This window comes from Notolepis coatsorum, assembly GCF_963971535.1.
Source record: "Notolepis coatsorum genome assembly, chromosome: 3".
In the NCBI taxonomy this organism is placed as follows: Eukaryota; Metazoa; Chordata; class Actinopteri; order Aulopiformes; family Paralepididae; genus Notolepis; species Notolepis coatsorum.
The window spans coordinates 179323764-179344698 of NC_140167.1; the positions used below are offsets into that span (position 1 = coordinate 179323764).

Sequence of the window (20935 nt, forward strand, 5' to 3'; positions counted from 1 at the left end):
ACAGCTGAGTAACAATGTTCATCAAACAGTGCTGAAACATGGGTGCTGCAGTGTTGAGTGCATAGTAGTAAAGACATATTAGTATAGTAGGAAGAGTGCATGATACTATAAGACATGTAAGAAGTTTTTTTTTTTAAGATATTGATGTGTTTTTAGTCGATGGCGAAAGATTGGTCGGGCGGCTGTCCTAACTGTGATCCTAACATACGTCTGACATGTAACCAGTTTAATCCTTCGCAATGGCATGGCTATTATTAATAAAGCTCAGCGATTAAAGGATAACTTTTCTGATTTTCAACCTTAAAGGAGCACTATGTCATTTTAGGAAACTAAGACATGTGAAAATGTGAGTATACATTGAGTATAGAAAGTTATATTTTAATAACTGTCCTCAAAATAATACATAATTAACAAACTTTCCTCAGAGGAAAATTAGAACACTGTTTGAAGCTAGAAAGCTACCTGAAAGGTTATTGTTTTGTCACTGTTGTTGTTGTATACAAATACAGGGCCTGCTAATTATTTGTTTTATTTTCTCTTTTTACTAACACGTTCTATTTGTTTCACCGTGCCTCAACATGATATTGATTTTATTTATGATATTAGTTAGAAGGCAGAATAGTAAGAAATAACATATTAGTGAATTCATATAATTATAGAAAACATGTTTTATAAACTAATGTAAACAAACCACTTCCCCTGAAACTGCATAGTACACCTTTAATCATATTGTTATGTAGTGAGGATGACAATAGATAATAAGAAGCTCTCAAGACACAGAACACAACGTTGCAGATTATCACATGTCCTCCTCACAACAGAACGATCGGATTCGGGTAAAAAAAAACTGCAAAATGCCCCTTTAAGGGGGAGGACCCCAATACTGTGTCTGACTTCTCTTGTGTCTCGTCTGGTCAGAAACGCCTCCGATCAAACAGCTGTGAGCTTAACGTGATCTACAGAGGGAGCGAATTGAACCGTCCCGTAGGCAGGTCTGCACCGGGAGCCAGTAGAGAGTTGAGACAGACTGACCTTTGCCCTCTCTAGCTGGACGGTGGCCTGCTGCTCCCTCTCCTGCCGCCCGCCCTCCTTCTCCTCCTCCAGGGATACATCTGAGTCAGAGGGTCGGCTTGTGTAGGAATCAGCTGAGCCCTGGAGAGCAAACGGGACACGACAACACACAGGGAATTAAAATAGCACGCTAGTCACCGGGAGGGATAGAGCGTCTGAAGCTGGTGTAGAACTGAGGGCTAACTTTCTTCATCTGACGCTAGTTCAACTTGACATCACAGCCGAAAGTTCTCAGAGAAAATGATAAACTGCGAAAATATCAAGTACAGTGGAAGCCGGGATAGATTCTACATTACTTGGATTCTACAGTACTTCATTCTCATCGCCTCAGCAGACACGTCCTGTTTAAAATTAAACAGAATTACATGCAACATGGTGGGTAATAGATGCAGGACATAGAAAATTATACATGTCTGTTTCTTAAAAGACTGAATAAGTGATTGAGTGGGAGTGTGTGCATGTGTGTATGTGGTTGCATGTGTATACGTGTGTGTGCATGTGTGTATATGTGTGTATATATGTGTGTATGTGTGTGCATGTGTGTGTGTGCATGTGTGTACGTGTGTGTGCATGTGTGCATGTATGTGTGTATGTGTGTTTACATGTGTCCAAGGGGGTGCTGTGTCACGTAGCCAGTCGCACTACACCTCGCTATACAGGATCAAAGACGGCCTGATTAAAGTCGACCAGCTGGCAGAGTGGCCGCAAGTTCAAAAGGATGGCTGTCTTCAAAATGGTCAAATTGGAAACCCCACTGAGCGTAGAGTGAAAATATAGAGAGGCTCGGGCAAGAATGTGGAAGACGGGCATGACGAGCAGGAGAGTGGCCCATTCTAGAAGATAGTTCCCTGGGGTTTGAAGTGTGTATCTACGCTCAACGAATCCCTTGATGTAATACAAATCTTCACAGTGGAAAGTGAACATAATGAGTGAGACGTGTTCTATCATGATTGGGTCTAGTCTATAGCCTCTAGTTTTCTAAAGGACTATTTCAATGATGTAGAGCTTTTGCACAACACAAACCGTATTATCACTCAAGTCAAGTCAAGTCAAGTCAACTTTATTTATAAAGCGTGTTTAATTAAAAACAACAGAGTTGACCAAAGTGCTGTACATGGCCTTAAAACTAATGACACATCAAAATACGGTAGAGCAGAGATACAAGGATCATCAGTACACAGGAGAGACATAATACACATATACACTATATGCAGTACAAGCAGCACAAACCCAGAATCAACCGCGAGAGAAAGGAGTACGTTTTAAGCCGAGACTTGAAATAATTGACGAATGAGTCGAGTCTGATGGAAGAGGGGAAGGCTAGTCTAGGAGCTGTAACTGCGAAAGCACGGTCGCCTCTTGAGTTTGAGTCTTCCGCGTGGGACGGCCAGGAGGCCCAGGTCAGGTCAGTCGACCTGAGAGACCTGGAGGTGGTGTAAGAGCTTAGGAGATCTGAGATAGAGGAGGGAGCCAGTCGGTTCAGGGCTTTGAAAGCAAAACAACAGGACCTTGAAATCAATTCTATATCGAACTGGAAGCCAGTGAAGACAGAGGCCCAAAACAGGGAAGATATCGTCCCTCTTTCTGGAACCAGTCAGAAGCCTGGCCACTGCATGTTGGACCAGCTGCAGGCGGGACATGGACGCCTGGCTGGTCCCAGTGTACAGGGAATTACAGTAGTCAAGCCCAGATGAAATTAATTAAAGCGTGGATGACTTTTTCTACATCACTGAGTGAAAGGAAGGGTTACTTTTATTTCTTTTTATTATGGGCCTGGTTAGATAATATACAATACATGACGTCTAGACGGATGAACTCAATGCAAGCGAACAGATGTTGCCTCCGGGGCCGCTGTTACATGGCTCTGGCGTTTCATATCGGAAGGGGCTGATTGAAATGAAGATCTGACATCCAGAAGAGATTCACACACCAATAAAAAGTCCCATTAGCTCAGAGAGGGCGGTTCGTAGAGGGGAGCTCGTTAGGGATGTCCCAACCGGATCGGACAGATCGGAATCTGAGCCGATCGCGGCGCAGTTTAACTGATCGGTATTGATCGGTATCGGCTATAGTAAGCCAGATCAAATTCCGAAAAAAAAATTGTAAAGAAATAAAGGAAAACTATTAACCCATTCAGTGCCAACCACAAGATTAGTCGGGTTAACTCGCCATGCGTTGCATGCCAATCACGAGTTTTCTCGGGTTTTAATTTCTTATTTCTTTTATTAGCGATATCCATTCATTTTTCATCCGTCCAGCCTGACGTTATCATTGGGAATGGGTCTGAGCTCGCAAAGGGCAAATACCGCCGCCTATCGTCTCCCGGATGGTATTGCACATCATTGGATTGGATTGGCTGGGACTGTGCATCAGAAAAAAAACTCCGGTCTGGGGTTTCCCTTCTCGGGCAAGCAGTATCGTACTATCGTGTTACCACATTCACTGGCGAGGCTGGGAGCAGCTTCGATTATGTGTTTTGGACTATAACGTTGGATCAATAAACGCGATCGATATTTGGAATGGCGATCAGGAATTGGATTAATCTTTTTGCAGAACATCTGATGTGAGGTAAGGAATTTATGTTACGAATCTTGGGTTAATCAGATGTTCCTATCACCGCCATCAGAGCATGTGTGTGTGTGTGTGTGTGTGTGTGTGTGTGTGTGTGTGTGTGTGTGTGTGTGACGTTAGCGCTGAGCAAGTCACGAATAAGCGATTTTTCAGCCCGCTTCTCTAGCGTGCATAAGTACACATATACTATCGATTCATGAATCAGCCGAAAAATGACAACGTGTTTTGTGTATTCCACTAAAGGGCTATTATCGCGGATTTCTCTGGAATTACTAGAAATCTCCAAAACTATACTCGTATTCAAAACTGTATAAAACGGAAATGTACCGATGAAAAAACAATCCGTTTCGTACATGTTGACTGCAAGCAAGTCGTTGATAAGCGACGGGTGTATTAGACCCATAGCCATAATTTAAGATATAGTTTAAGCGTTCGCAAATTTCCCCGTCCTCCCATTGACTTCAGTGGTGGCACGCTAGCCCTAATTTGGTCATATAGGCGTGGCTCTGAATGAGTTAAGGGAAAGCTGTGATGTAGGCCATTTCTTTCTTTAAGCTGAGCTTTTCAATTACCAAGCATATCTTACTTACATTGGATTGGTTTCACTAACATTTACTTGAGCTGTGCACTGTGCAGCTGTATTATCTAGAAAAATACAACTCAGTATCGGCAGATTCTCAATATTAATCGGGGAATCAGGGGCAAAACTTTCTAGGCCATCCCTAGAAAACTGGCAATTTTCTGATCCAGCTGGATATTACAGTGACATGTACTGTACTGTAATACTGGACAAAACACAGCATCTGGCAAGTGGCAACACATCAACAATTAGCATAATCTGTCTGACAGGTGAGTGTCTGACAGTGGGGGAGGAGCTACACCAGCCAGATTAATAACATAATAATAACATATTATTACAGAGGCTACTGCTGCCAATGCAATAGCTCATCATCATTTAATGGCACAGTAGTATTTTACCAGTGATTCATAACAATACTTATGCAACACAGCATGATTTGCAATCAACACACATAAAACAAGTATTGCTATTACCTTTGTAAAACAAACTTGACTAAAACACCAAAAACAAGTAGTATTGTTAAAAGAATACAATTGAAAGGAGTGCGTTGAAGTTGACCCAAGCTACAGTGAGTGAATGTCTTCCTGTATGTGTGTGTGTTTCCCCGGGTCTCAGTGGGTGTATCTTGGCCCCCCAGTTGGCCTGAGGCAGAGTCAGTCTCATAGCATTAATATCAGAGGAACTACCTCCCTCCTCCATCACTCCTCCTCCCTCTTCCCTCACCCCTCACCCCTCTCCCTGATTAGCAACCAGTAAAAACAAGAGATGAAGAAAAAAACGCCCTCTCTCTCATTCAGGGCATAAGACATAGAGAGTGAGAGGAAGAGAGAGACAAGGAGAGTGAGAGAGAAAAAGAGAGAGAGAGTGAGAGAAAGAGAGCGAGAGAGAGAGAGAGAGAGAGAGAGAGAGAGAGAGAGAGAGAGAGAGAGAGAGAGAGAGAGAGAGAGAGAGAGAGAGAGAGAGAGAGAGAGAGAGAGAGAGAGAGAGAGAGAGAGAGAGAGAGAGAGAGAGAGAGAGAGAGGGGGGGGAAGAGAGAGAGTAAGAGAGAGTAAGAAAGAGAAAGAGAGAGAGAGAGACAGAGAGAGAGAGCGAGAGAGAGATGGGGAGAAAGACACAAAGGGAGAGTCAGAGAGAAAGACAGAAACAGAGAGTATAAAAGATGCAGACACAGCCTGACTAACTGGCTAATAAGCGAAAAGAGAATCGAAAGTCAAAACAGAAACAGTAGACACAGAGACACACAGAGACACACAGTGACACAGAGACACAGAGACACAGTGACACAGAGACACAGTGACACAGAGACACAGACACAGTGACACAGTGACACAGAGACACAGTGAGAAAGGAGACACAGAGACACAGAGGCGGCACGGTGGTGTAGTGGTTAACACTGTCGCCTCACAGCAAGAAGGTCCAGGGTTCGATTCCCGCTTGGGGACCAGGTTTCCATGATGCCAGGTACCCAGGTTGGGTATCTCCCAGGCCTTTCTGTGTGGAGTTTGCATGTTCTCCCCGTGCTCGCAAGGGTTTCCCCCGATAAGATAAACCCAATGGAAAAACATGCACAACAACAGATCGCTAACGCTGTGGCGTCCTTGACGAAGACGGACAGGAGCACTTGGATTGGTCCCCTGGCGCGGCTCACGTTGACGCCTGTCTGCTCCCGGCTGCCCTTGGGGGGAAGGACGACGGGATGGGTTAATCGCAGAGACGAATCGCATCGGCGATCCTAAAGAGACAATGCATGCGTGCAGGGGCGTAGCTGGGGGGGGGTAGCTTAGGATGATTCCAAGGGCCCAGCACTGAGGGGGGGCCCCAAAAAAAAAAAAACATTTTTTTTTTTTTACTAGACATCATCACTCAGGTGTATTATTGATGCTCTCATTGATACTATGTTTGTTTCTGAAGTGTGTGTGTGTGTGTGTGTGTGTGTGTGTGTGTGTGTGTGTGTGTGTGTGTGTGTGTGTGTGTGTGTGTGTGTGTGTGTGTGTGTGTGTGTGTGAGATATATAGAGAGAGAGGGGGGGCTTTGGTAGACTATTGCATTGGTCCATTCATTGAAGATGAACGCAATGCGACATCCTTTACTAGGCTCACCCACCAACAGTGCAGGTGCTGAACTGCTGATCCGAATGTATAGGTAAAAACCATATTATGCGTTTTCATCAATAAAAAAATGGCAAAAAAAAAATTTGGGGGCCTACAAATACATTCTTTCATGGGGCCCAGAATCTGGAGCTACACCCTTGCATGCGTGTGTGTTCCGGTGTGTGTGCTAAACTAACCGCTGTGTGTACCGCTAAAAAACATTGAGTGTCGTTGCATGCCGAATAAAGACCTCTGCAACAGGTCCTGCATTATTATTATTACACACAGAGACACATAGACACAGAGACACAGTGAGAAAGGAGACACAGAGACACAGAGACACACAGAGACACATAGACACAGAGACACAGTGAGAAAGGAGACACAGAGACACACAGACACACAGAGACACAGAGACACAGTGACACAGAGACACAGAGACACAGTGAGAAAGGAGACACAGAGACACACAGAGACACAGAGACAATGAGAAAGGAGACACAGAGACACAGGGAGACACAGAGACACAGAGACACAGTGAGAAAGGAGGCAGAGGGAGAGCCCCCCCTCCAGAAGCTGTGTGAGGCAGTTGGCACGGCAGCACTCTGCTCTCCAAGCGGCAGCATCATTCAGCCAGCCAGCCAGTCAGCCTGCTGTGAGGGGGTGTATTCCGGGGAGGGGGGGGGGGGGGGGGGGGGGGGGGGGGCACACGCTATTTCAGGCCTCCCGACGAAGGTGGCTGAGAGACATCAGCAGTGACGATCACGCCCCGATCCACGGCATGCAGCGGTGGCTAAAGTAAAGCCTCACAAAGGAAGCCACGAAGGCAGGAGATACTGGCAACAAGGTGAATCACGGACGTGTGGCTGTGACATAAGCTGCAGCTGAAGAGCAGCGGAGAAGCATAAAACACATAAGAGAAACCAGCACATTGGCGTCTTTGGATTCCTAGCTGAACAAGGGAACACGGTGTCTAGATGTGAAGGATTCTAGCATAGATTGAAGTTACACATGCCTGGGCGAGCGAGAGGCTGAGCCCTTTCTCCCCCCTCTCCTCCAAATCACTGTCCTCAGTGAGCGAGAGGCTGAGCCCTTTCTCCCCCCTCTCCTCCAAATCACTGTCCTCAGTGAGCGAGAGGCTGAGCCCTTTCTCCCCCCTCTCCTCCAAATCACTGTCCTCAGCGAGCGAGAGGCTGAGCCCTTTCTCCCCCCTCTCCGCCAAATCACTGTCCTCAGCGAGCGAGAGGCTGAGCCCTTTCTCCCCCCTCTCCTCCAAATCACTGTCCTCAGCGAGCGAGAGGCTGAGCCCTTTCTCCCCCCTCTCCTCCAAATCACTGTCCTCAGCGAGCGAGAGGCTGAGCCCTTTCTCCCCCTCTCCTCCAAATCATTGTCCTAACTAAGTGAGCGAGAGGCTGAGCTCTTTCTCTCTTTCTCCTCCAAATCACCAAATAGCCAATAGTGAAACACGGTTCAGAATGTCAGTAACTTAACTTAAATACTTGCTACCCTATAAACACAGCTCTGAATGTCAGTCAAATGTAATGGTGTTTTCCTACCAGGAGCGTTCATACTTTGTGTGTTGAGTGTGATGGTGATTGGCGTTGATGTCAACCTAATACTTGTGAGGCGCCACCAGGGGGCAGAGTGGCTAAGTGTGAGTGAATCACGGTGATTGATTGAATGAACATTTTATTAACAGATTGCAGAATGGGTACAATACAGTATGGCTCAATACACACACTTGTTAAGGGGATGCAGACCAGAGAAAGACTTTCGTCTTGTTTACATCAGGGTCCCCCATTTTCAATTCATAATGAAATTTAAGTAAGGGTGCAATTAGCACCGTGCAATCTATTCTTTGTGGATCTAGCCCTGAATGAATACATGAGTGAGTGAGTTAGTGACATTGCCGGTCATAAAGGTGCTATGCACAGCATCTGTATATATTTCATTGGAGTTCATAGAGATCGAATTACATATATGCTCACATATGCTTTTCTTTGTGCACAGTGTAACACAAGATTCAAGATTCAAGAGGTCTATTCATCACATACAGACACAAGACATATAGTGAAATGAAGGTGGCCATGCCCGCTTCGATTGTGCAAAAAATACAAATAATAATAGAATAAAATAGAATAGATAATAAAATAGACATGATAAAAGTACTAAGATAAAATACAATACAATGCTAATCACAAGAAGCACAACCTCTGTATTGGATGTGTAACCTGGCAGCAGCATAGTGTGTTGGCTCAGAGAGATTCACCTTTGGCTGCCTAGTGGTGTACAGTACGTCCATATGGGACACCAGGGTTCAGTTTCAATCTGGTACACCAACACAGAGTAGCATCAGACTGCTCTGTTTATCTGAATATGAGTAGGGTGGAAACACTTGATGGGCTGGGTGCACACATTATATTTCATCCAATGGAACCTCTAAACCTGGGTCGCTGCCGAGCCCAATTGATTTAGTGACACAGGACCACATTCATGACTCCTATCTACACCGTAGCCTCCTTGATTCATTACACTAGAATGAAATGAACACTAGATTGTTGTCTCATTGGTTGGTTGGTTACTTCACAGTGGAATAGCAAACATCTTAGATTGTACTACAATTAGCATATATAGATTACACATTAGATTGACGGCCCGGACACCAGACACTTTAAGGTCTAGCTTGGTGTTCATTGTGGCTCTGCTGCATAGAGCATCCAAAGCCAAGCCTGTGAGGAGAACACACATTAGCCGGCAGGCTTGGGTACACACTGTGGAACCTCCAGCACAATAAGCTAATCGCCACCATCTGCCCTCTTACCAGGCCTGATCATGTGATCAGTGTTACATAAGGATAACAGCTGCAGTGGCGGCTCGCCACTAGGGGCGCTCGGGCGCCGCCCCCCCTCAGGAACTACCCTGGTTATATGAGAGAACAAGAAAAATACGTTTTTTGTTTTTTGTTTTATAGCCCTATAAATAATATAAACATGTTTAAAATGAATAATATTTACTCATTTTAAGTATGTTTGTATTTCCAATGCACAATATAACGTTATTATCGCAATTAAAAAACACTCGTTTTCCAGAGCATCACGTTTTTTTTTATTTTTTTATATTTTTTCGTATTTCTCGGCCCGGGCTATACGCGATAGCGCTCTGAGTGCGCGTCACAGTTTGATCGCTGTATCCGTCACAGCCAATCAGTGCATAACGCGTTGTGCGTTGAAATATGACTATTATGTTGGAATCCGGGCGCGATTTGAAGCGGTCTAGCCAGTAGCGTCAAGAATATCTGTAGCCGCATTTCGCGGAGACGCTCTCTGATTGGCCGACGCCAGTATTTTTTTCCGTAGCAGAATTTCACAGAGACGATCTCTGATTGGCCGAATCCAATTTCTAATGTTCCAATTCTAGGTTATTCCTAGGTTGGTCGGTGGAGATAGTTGTGTTGTTGTGAGAATGATGCAGGCAGCTGTTTGTCTTAGACGAGCGTGCCGTGACTGCAAGTTCTTTAGACTGTTAAGCTTAGGCACTCTTTCAAAGTTGGTTAAGGTTAGAGTTTGTCTTAGAGCATGGCGATAGAACGCTAGGTAGTTTGCAGTCTGTTCGAGCGGAAATGGACAAAGGAATGTACTTGTGTTGTGCTAACGAGCTAACACTTGGCTAACAAGCTATATGGCGGATGCAGTCTGGAGACAGACTACAGTGGACAGTGGTCTGGAATACATCATCAGTGGATTATACACGTTTATCAAGCTCTCCTGCCCTGGACGTTTCAACTAAACAGTGAGTCTCTCTCTCTCTCTCTCTCTCTCTCTCTCTCTCTCTCTCTCTCTCTCTCTCTCTCTCTCTCTCTCTCTGTGGTTAACGTTAACGTTTGTAAATCGTTTTTTTTAGGAGCAGTACTGTTAGGCTACGGCTGGCCATTCATGAAGCGAGACATTGCTGATTGTTTATTTATTTTATAACACAAGACTATGACTACCAACTGCCTAGCCAGCCATGTATCAATCTTGGATGCAATAATAACGTTACCACCACACTGACTATGTCGATGGCTCATTGATTTAACTACTGCAGCTCTCTCGGATTGAAAATACGTGGATTATGGCTTGTTCAATATCGTCTATGTTTGAATGAATGAATGAATGAGAACTTTATTAACAGATTGCAGAATGGGTACAATACAGTACGGCTCAATACACACAATTGTTAAGGGGATGCAGACCAGAGAAAGACGTTTGTCTTGTTTACATCAGGGTCCCAGATTTTCGATTCATATCGATAGTTTAATAGCTAGCCTTGGCTCGTTTAACAATATGCAAAATATGTGTACAGCCCTGTACTCATACTGAAGTTATTCTTGGTATATAATAGGTCTGATTGTGTAACGAATCGATTCCACGTCGCGCTGTGTGTGAGAGAGAGAAGGAGAGAGGGAGAGATCTGCCTGTGTTTGGAGACGGGCGAGTTTTGTTTCTAACTTTTCTATTTATATATTGTGTTTCAAGTTGTGAATTAGAGTCTAGACTATACTTTATTTGACTGGTTGTGTGTTGTTGTAGTAACAGCTGAGCGACTCGTTCATAAGAGCCGATTCATTGCCGTGAGCGTGAGTCGAATCGCTCACGTCTTGCCATGAGTCTGTTGCGTGGTACTGTACTGTACATGTTTGCAAAATGTTTGGTATAGCGCCCCTAGTGGCGAAGTACCCACCGGCCGCCACTGAACAGCTGACTGATGAGAGCCACTATGGCCACTGCTACTAGTGTTACCAGTACTGACATCAATATCCTTTAGGATTCATTGCCCTGTGTCGCCTATTGTCATTCAGTTTCACGGCCCTTTGCGAGCATCTGAAGGCTCAGGACTGCATTTCTCGCCGAACATATAAATTACCGAATTAAAGAGCTATTTATTGCCGTTCGAATGCCATCTGAATCGCCCAGATCCGTGCCTTGGTTCTCGAGTTACATGCCGATATGTCAGGCGTGCGACTTGCGCCAGCTTATCACCCCCGACTCCCGGAGAAGCATGCAGCTGCAGAGCCAGCGGCGCTCTCAGGGCCGCGCTCTGACGGCCGCTGTCCAATTATCTAGCAGTCTCAGTCAATGAGTCAACTAGATGTCCCCCTTGGAAGGGTGTGGGCGAAATGACTTTACTTAAACCATTGAAACAATTCGGACTTTATAAGAATGTTCGTTTATTAGGACTTTGATGTCCAGCATCCAATTCATCCTTGTTATAATAATCACCAGGTGGTCAATTAAACAAGTGGTTAGCTTGTAGCTGATAGTCAGTAGTAGCTTACATCCAAACATTAGTGGATAATGTTAGTAGAGGTCGATATGGTATTGGTAATGTTCAACCAAGTCGTCTCTGATGATAGTTCGTTGATAGTTAGGTTTGCAATTTAGCAACCGGTACTTGATAGTGTAGCCAGACATTAGTTGGTCTGCATGTAGTTGGTCTATAGTCAGCTTGTACATTCAGTCAGCGTTTAGTCAGTCAGCATACAATCAGACGTTAGTCAGTCTATAGATTATTTACCTATACAAAAGGAAAGGAAAACAAACGGCATTAATTAATAACTAGATATATGAATTAAAGAGAAATGCGGATATTAACGGCGCATATAATGCAACGTACCGTTGGCCAGTCAAGAGTTCGCCCACAGGGCTTTTCACCTTACAGTCTAGACCAGGGGTGGGCAATTATTTTTCCCGGGGGGCCGAATGAGCAACTGAAAATATGTTGGAGGGCCGGGCCAAAATTCCAAACTCAATTATGCATAATATACATTTTATTTCTATATGAAAAGCAGTAAATGGCATTATTTTGACCCCTGGTAATAGTGTATGTTATTATTTGGCAATTAAAAGGTGAGGTTAGCTTTCAAAAATATCATTTATTCAAATAGAATTTATTTCCAAAATGATAAACAAAATGTGAAACATTAATAACAAAGGGCATGTATGAAAAAGTGCTATACAAATAAAGTTATTATTTTGAGTTTCATATACTATTGAAAGAAGGATTTTCTTAGCTTTCTAAAGACATCACATCATCTTATAGCCAAAATAAACAAGACATGTCACTGAACTGTGTAAAGAAAAGTGTCCCAGTAGCCTTTTTTACTTTACATGCCTATATTAAACATTTAATGTTTTCAGAACTGTGCAAAAAAAAGAAAAAATAAATATCAAGTGTCCCATTTCACTTGTTATATTTCCACATTTTAGTGTTCTTCAGCTCTTTTTTTTCATTCAGTGTGATAAATCCAGTCTCTGTTGAGCTTTAACAAGTCCATCAAAGTCAGGTTGCATGTCTGAGGTGGAGATGCGAAGCACAGCTGCCAGATGTTCATCAGTGAGAGAGGATCTGTACCTGGACTTGGTAAACGTCATGACTGAGAATGTCTGTTCACATATAGGTGGATCCAAAGAGAACCAACATCTTCTGAGCATGTCTTCTCATGTTTGGAAAGTTATCCTCCTTGAGAGCAGAGTAGAACTCTAGCAGTGATGCTGACTTAAAGTGCTCTTTCAGTAGTGAATCAGACTGCAGGTCAATGAGTTCAAGCTGAACATCAGTGGGTGCACTATCAACACTGCAGGTAAAGGGAGAGGAAACCAGCTGCATTTCATCCTCAACCTTTTTGAAATCTTGAAAACGCCTTGAAAATTCATCATGCAGTGATCAGCTGATGGTTTGACTTCTTTCAGGGTTTTCATGTGTTTGAGATTGTTGCTGCCTAGTTGCCTTGAAATTAATTGCAACTTTGTCATGAAGGCTTTCACATGGCTATGCATTTCATGAGCAAAAATGCCCTTGCCCTGCAGTTGTGTGTTCAGTAGGGATGGGTACCGTTCACATTTGAACCGATACGGTACCGGTACCTGTGAATCGATACCGGTACCCAACGGTACCCTTTTTCTGTACTTTAGTCTCCAAAAATGTAATCTACCTACCTCAGTTGTGAAAAAAGAAATCCAAACTTCAAATAACCACACTTTCGACAGTTTTCGGCTTGCCCCGACTGCTTTGTTGTTGAATCAAGTCAAATCCTAGGTAAGCGTATATTGTGCATGTGAACGTTGACAAGAAAAAAAAGTTAAAAAAAGAAAAGAAAAAGTTAAAAAAAGAAATAAAAAAATATTAAAAAAAAAATATTTATTTTATTTATTTTGTATTTATTTTATTATCATGTAATCTTTCGCGGGCCGGTCAGAATCACCGGATACGGCCCGCGGGCCGTACAATGCCCAGGTCTGGTCTAGACTGAGAGTGTCACTTAAATAGCGCGACGCGCCGGCGCAGAGACAACTTACCTGCTCAGAGTCGCAATACGTACTCCAAAGTGCGTCCACTAGGCGGCACCAGATAATAATTAACTCATGCAATAAATGTATACAATAAATGTTACTCATGATAATAATGAAGGATAATAATGATAAATATATTGGGAAAAACGTCGGATAATTCTCCACCTCCCACTTAGTCAGGCTCATAAAACTATTCAAACTATACAAGTGATCCCGGTCTATATTATTATTATTTCTTTACAGGGGCACGAAGAATTAAACTATACCGCATTTACGGTGGTAGCACAAGCGGCTCCCGCGAAAAACTACTCAGGTTCCATCGGCATCGGGTGATTCTTAACGTCCTCAATCCTGCCAGAAACAGGAGACTTTCGACGTCCTTCTTTGTGCCAGAAACAGGCGACTTTCGACGTCCTTCTTTGTGCCAGAAACAGGCGACTTTCGATGTCCTTTGCGCCAGAAACAGGCGACTTTCGACGTCCTTCTTTGTGCCAGAAACAGGCGACTTTCGACGTCCTTTGTGCCAGAAACAGGCGACTTTCGACGTCCTTCGTTGTGCCAGAAACAGGCGACTTTCGACGTCATTTGTGCCAGAAACAAGGCGACTTTCGACGTCCTTTTTTGCCAGAAACAAGGCGACTTTCGACGTCCTTTTTTGGTCATTGTTCCTCGAATGGTAGAAGTACCACCAACCTCCTGACGTCCCTGTGGAGGACGGTGGTGGGGCACACCCCGACGTGACGATCACGTTTGGGATGACCGGCGGTAACGGGAAGGCTATGGCAAGTCCTTACTTCCACGTCCCTAATGACACCCTTTGGGTCAGGGTGAGTCTTTATCACTCGGCCCAGTCGAAACTGGCCTCTGAGTGCGTTCTGGTCCGCAAGCCAGACCAGGTCCCCTTCAGTGACATTCCTAGCGGGAGTGTGCCACTTTTTTCGGACGAAGAGTTCTGGTCCCGCCAGCTGGCTCCATCGTTTCCAGAACCTGTCCACTTCAATCTGGATTGCTCTCAGACGGACGAAGGGGTAGCTAGCGGACTCGAAACCTCTGGGGTCTCCACGGGGCCTTGCACGTCCCAGTAGGAGAGTGTTGGGGGTGATGACCTCAATGGTGCCATCCCGAAGCTGGGCATTGGCGCCAATAGGCCTCTCATTTGATAGATTGGCAGCTAGGTATAGGAGGGTTTGGAACTCCAGGGCCGCAAGGCTCCCTTCTTTGCCTATGCTACTTAGTGCTCTTTTCAATACTCGCACAGCTGCTTCAGCCGCACCATTCCTATGAGGAGAGTCAGCGGGGTGGAACACCCAAATCCAATCTGTACCAGACTCTGCGGCTTTCTTCTGTACTTTGTTATTGTCGATATTTGCGCTGGCTTTGCTCCCACGAAATTAGTCCCTTTATCGGACCAGAGCTTCTTAGGATGGCCTCTCAATGCAGTGAAGCGTTGGAATGTTTTTAGGAAACCTTCAGTCGAGAGGTCTTCCACTATGTCGGCATGTATTGCTCTGGATGCCATGCAGCAGAAAACTACGCCCCAGGCTTTCTTACTTGTTCTCTTTTTCACTGAGTCTTTGATCGTGTAGGGACCAAAGAGGTCCAACGTGGTATACTCGAATGGTGCGGCCGGCTCTGTGCGCTCCGGGGGGAGTTCGCTCATGATTTGACGGCACATTTTTGCCTTGTTCTTTCGGCAGTGTATACATAAGTCAATTGTGCTTCGGGCTACTCTTGGCCCCTGCACAACCCAGGCTTTATCTCTCATGCGCAAGAGGGTTCCTGCAATGCCCTCATGGTTTGCCCTGTGAGCTTCCTCTGCCAGGAGGATGCTCACCCATTCCCTGTAGGGAAGTAAGGGCACCCCAGGCCATTCTTTGGCCATGGCTTGAACTCTGCCGTGGCACAGCAAGAGTTTGGAGTCCTCCTCTTTGTGGACCACAAGTCTGTCTAGTGTGGTCACGGGGAATTCTGCGCCTTCCTGTGCGGCCAGGCATAGTTCTCTGAATGCGCTTTGCAGTTCGTTTACAGTTAATGCCTCCCACTTTAACAATGTGTGGGTTGGCAAACGTGCTTTCGTCGTTTGGGCCTTCCGGGTTTTTACTGTCGCCCAGAACTTCAGTGCCCTTCGGATGAAGCCGACGACATTGCAGAGTGTCTTGAGAGAACTGTATCTCCTTGGGTTTATCTGGCCTACGAGAGCCCCGCCCCAAAGTTTGTCAGGGCTTCTGTTTGGCGAGATAATGATATCTGATTCTTCTTTTGTGGCTGTTTTCTTCTCTTCCTCTGAGCTGGCAAGGGGAAGCATTGTCTTTGCTTGCGCTCTTGTGATAGCAACTGTGAAGGCCTTTCTTTGAAGCCTACTTACTGCGTCTCTCGAGGCTGATTTCTTTGGCCATTCCTCTTCGGGGTAGGCGAGGAAGTCAGGGCCGCACTGCCACGCAGAATCCTCTCCGAGTAGCTCTGGGGAGCAGTGGCCTCTTGTGACCAGGTCAGCAATATTGAGTTCTCCTGGTACCCACCACCAATCAGTGACGGGACCAGCCTTCTGGATCTCTCCGACCCGATTCGCGAAGAATGTCTGAAAGCCATAGCTTTCTCTTTGGATGGCTCCCAGCACCGTCTGACTGTCGACGAAGTGGAACCATCTTTCGATTTTGATTCTTCCATGTTTAAGCACATACTTTTTTAGACGGGATGCGAACACCGCCCCGCAGATTTCCGCCTTTACTGGATCACCTCTAAGGTCAAGAGGGGCCAGCTTCGCTTTTGACTCCACTAGCCGGGCAACTGCTCCCCCAGACCTCTCCCATCGTAGAGACAGTACTGCGCCATAGGAATCACAGCTCCCGTCTGAGAACGTGATCCCCCATGGCTTGCCCAACCAGCCGGCGGGCGTGATACTTCTTGGGAATGTGACGCGGCTCAGGCGAGCATATTCCTTGAACAACTCCACTGCTTTCTCTCGGAGCTCCTCTGATAGTGGCTAGTCCCAAGTGTCCTTGGTAATTTCCCCAGCCTCCTGGAATGCTCTTCTCACTAGAATCACTCCCTTCTGCTTGAGTGGAGTTGCGAGACCAATCGGGTCATACAGTCCTGCGACTTGGCTGAGTAGGACTCGGCGTGTCAGAGGGTTAGGCGTCCTCTCTATGATATTTTCTTCGGCTAGATCTGCTTCCATCCTCATCTTTTGCCTTGATGGATGCCATTACGAAGAGCTTATCTTCCTGAACAAGGTAGCCGACTCCCAAAGCCTTGTTATCTTCATCCTTAAGTTGGTTCGGTAGAACTAGTGTCTCTGGCTTGGTCTCCGGGGTGTCATGCCTCCCACTGTGACCAGATCGGACCCAGGGTTTGAGGTGGAAGCCGCCTGCCTTCAAGATGACTTCGACCCCCTTAAGGATCTCTTCCAGTCTGTGAGAGTCATTGTGTGATACGAGGAGATCGTCCACGTAGCTGTTGTCCACGATGACAGATCTTTCCTCTGTTAGATGGGAGAACCGAGGGAGGTATGCGGTCTCTCGCATAGCAACTTGGGCAATACATCCGGCCGGCTTGTCTCCCATGTTCACCCTGACGACGGCGTAATCTTCTATCTCGTCTTGCGGTGAGTCTCTCCATAGAAAACGGTGTACATGAACTTCCTTCTCCTCAAGCCACACTGAGTTATACATTTTTTTGATGTCACCGATGGCTGCATGTTCTCCCTCTCGGAATCTGAGGAGTACTGCACGGATTTGGTTCAGCACATCAGGACCTTTCAGTAGGATATTGTTCATGCTTACACCTTTGTATTCTTGGCTACTGTCCCAGACAATTCGTACTGGAGTGGTGACGGAGTGTGGGTTCGGTGCGGTCAAGTGACTCACGTACCATACTGCTCCGTTCCATGGGTCCATCATAGACCTAGTTAGTTTCACGGCAGCTCCTCTCTCCACCATTTCGTTGATTTGCCTGGTATAGGCTACTTTCCATGAAAGATCCTTCTCAAGGCGTTTCTCTGTCCTGAGGAAGGTCGACTCCACAGCTCGGCGATTGTTAGGGAGAGATGCTGGTTGTTCCTTCCAGGGGTATTTTGCATCCCAGTGGGAGTCCCCACAGTGCGAGTCTTTCTCCTTGAAGGTCAAGCCAGCCTTGATGATCTCTAGCTCCCGCTCGTCAGCCAGTGTCATCTCCTTTCCTCCAGGAGGACAGTTGGCACAGCGACATCCCCCACAGACGGGGCCAGTCGAAGACTTCCTTGTTGCTTGTGGCAGTTACTGCTTCTTTCATGCGTTTCCTCTTGGTTAAGTCTACTGTGAGGTTTTTGCATTCTCTCGTGATGGTTGTTCCCATGGAGCGTGCGAAGTGGGTCAACGAATGACGCATGGTCATTTTTACTTCTTCGAAGAGGTCCGGATGCGCACCGCTCACAGTTTTGCCCAGTGGGCCGTCCCATAGCACCAGATCACCGGCTCTCTCCATTCTTTGTGGGGCCAGGCGACCTTCCCGGGTGCTAATGAGCAGATCAATTGTATCAGGCCGGGTCAATTCTCCTGGCTTGACACATGGGAAAAACTTTTCTAGCCTCTCGGCGCTCACCACTCTATCTACTTTGGCGATGTCCTCAAGGCCGTAGCAGAGCATCTCGTGGGCTCTCAAGGTCCCCTTCGGGGTCCATACTTTTATTGCCACCACATACCTCTTGGTGTCGACTCTGACTGCCATCTTCCCAACACCTTACACGACCAGTGTGATAGGTTCGCCGGCCAGCCCGAGCCTCTTGGCGGCTCTGTGTGTGATATAGTTTGTGTCGGAGGCGAGGTCCATCAACGCTCCAACACAGTCTCCTCCTCTTGTCGTGACGTCCATGAGCATCATGAGGACTGGGTATTCTTTTATGCCACTCTTGTCCAACAGGCTCTTGCTGGCGTACACTTCGCTGGTCGCTTTGTTCGTGAAGGCAATCTTGAATGCTTCCATTTGGAGCGTTGACAATTTTAACTCTGTGACCACCTTCTCCTGCTCAGCCGTAAGGCCTCAGAGCCCTTTACGAGCGCCGGGCTCATTGGTTGTTTCGTTCCTGCTCTGTGTCTTGGAGCAGAGGAGAAAATGATGGTTGACAGGGCCGCCCCCCTTTACACACTCATCTTTTTTACAGAGGAACCTTTTCTCGCATAGGCCGTTGGCCCCGTGATAAGCGAGGCATTTGATGCAAGCTCCAGCTTTCTTCACCTGGGCTCGTTTTTCCAGTAGTTTAGCCTTCTTGAAGGCCGGGCAGAAGTACAGTCTTTTCCCATGTGCTTCCTCTCCACACATGGTGCACGAGTCCCTCTGGGGCTCCCTTCTTACTTCGCTCGCTGTCGTTCTTGTAAATGACCGTCTATCACCTCCCCTGTCGCTCAGCCTTTCACGCTGGGTTGGTCTTTCGCCAGCGTGGGTGGCTCCGATCTCCAACTGTGCTAGCCTCTCGAGGATCCTTTCTTGTCCTTTCAGAAATGACAAGAGTCTGTCAAAGTAACTTGCGGGAACGACGCCATTCGCGGGGTCACGCTCATAGGAGATCCACTTCTCTCTCATGCCTATAGGCAGTTTTCTCTCTATGGCGGCAACAGTTAGGTGGTTTTTGATCACGTCCTCCATCCCAAGGTCTTTTAAGTCGTACAGTGCGGTTTCCACTGCCTGGACCAGGTCAATCATTGGCCTAGGCTGGTTACTCCGTACTGGAGGCACTTCTTCCAGACCTTTGAGGATCAGACTTGCGGTTGTGCTCCTGTCTCCAAAGCGGTTGTCCAGGAGCCTGAAAACGTTGTCCGCTGTTCTGCAGCGATCCAGAGTTTCTTTCTCAGTGGCTCTTCTACGCTGTCAAGAAGGTGATATAATTTGCATACAGGCAATCCTGATGGTTCGGCCAAAGCCTGGAGGTCCTCCCAATTATCCCGCTAGCGCCAATAGGTCCTTCTGTCGCCACAGAATCTGGGCAGATTGATGGCGGCAAGCTTTATCTTTGGTCGGGCCCCCTAGTGGGCTCTGTGGTGAGCGAGACCTTCCCACGTTGCGCCCTCATCGCCTGATGGCGTGGCGTGGTCACCTCGTAACTGAGGCATGATAGCGAGGTCAGCGCTCTGGTAAAGATAGGGTTCGCTGCCGGGTTGTCTTACCCGTGGGAGCGAACTCCTGTCGGTATACTCATGAGGTCCACTTCTTGTGGTCTTTGCTCCAAGCTGGAGATGGGTTGCTTTCGGGGCCCCCTCGTGGCTCCCGAAAGGTAAGGGAGAGTCTTTGGAAGCGCCCTCTGTTTGACTACTGTCAAGCTGAGGAGATGACGAGTGGATGTGAAGGACTTCACTTTTGCCGTTGGTGGACGGGGAAGGTTTAGCTTCCGCGGCACGTTGCAGAACATCGTTTGAAATATCAAGTGGGCTGGTTACTTCACCACCCCTTTCAATGTTGTGTGTCCTTATATATCCTCTTCACCCTCATAAGCACATTCAGTGTCACCCTTTCCCCCAGGCTCTAGGAGGGTCGACCACTTGTCCATCAGTGCTGCTCTTTCCTCGTCCAAGTGCCTGTACCGCTTCTCTAATTCAGATATGTTGGGAGTTGGAAGAAGGTATCTCCACTCTCTCATCATTTGTTCGAAGGCGTTGAGTCTTCTCTCCAATTTGTTCCCCTCCAACGCTCTCTTGTCTTGGGGTGCCCAGTGGGTGCTGAGCCTCTTTGCCTCTTCCAAGGCCTCCTTAAACTCCGCTTCAAGGGGGCCTAATTTTGGTTGAACGAAGCGGGACCATATGATCTTCTTCTCTAGTGTCATTTTCCTCTGTTTGCTTCCGTCTTTCTTTGCTGTGGCGTCGGCCATCACGGTAGCATGCGCAGTTCCGTCGGCCTCCTCCAATGCTCCAACATAGTCCCCCGTCGTGTCAACGAGCTTCGCAAACTCTATCTGAAGAGCTTTCTTGTCGTTGACAAGCTCCGCTAGCGATGCAGTGTCAACATTGTCAGCTATTGGTTGGCTCTCCTTGTGAAAGCTGTTTGCGCCGCAGTACGCCTCTTCTTTAGCTCTTCCACATCTACACCTTCCATCTTGTCCCAGTCAGCCGTTGCCCCAACTGGAGCTCCTTTTGCGGCTGAGTCGCTGGTCGCAGGCAGTAGTAAACAATGGGGTTAACAGTCAGAAGCACAGTTCGTACAGTTGGTGTGTAGCAGAGTGATTACAATGACACTGCTCCAAGCAGGAGATAATGACGGGACCGTATAGTGGGTCAACGTAGTTTCGCTTCACTCACTTGAACCTGGTAATGGCCACAATGAGAGTGAAC

The 20935-nt window shown here is 46.7% G+C and overlaps 1 protein-coding gene across 7 annotated transcripts in view; it reads right to left on the reverse strand.

The window, feature by feature from the left end:
• cacnb4a (calcium channel, voltage-dependent, beta 4a subunit) overlaps positions 1-20935 on the reverse strand; it is a gene marked incomplete at both ends in the record, with an annotated part of 120639 nt that overhangs the window by 33848 nt on the left and 65856 nt on the right. For all 7 annotated transcript variants that reach the window (XM_084309400.1, XM_084309397.1, XM_084309401.1 and 4 more), the window contains one exon: positions 1033-1152. In XM_084309400.1, coding sequence (XP_084165526.1) covers positions 1033-1152 — 120 coding nt within the window. The remainder of the gene's footprint in view (positions 1-1032; positions 1153-20935) is intronic.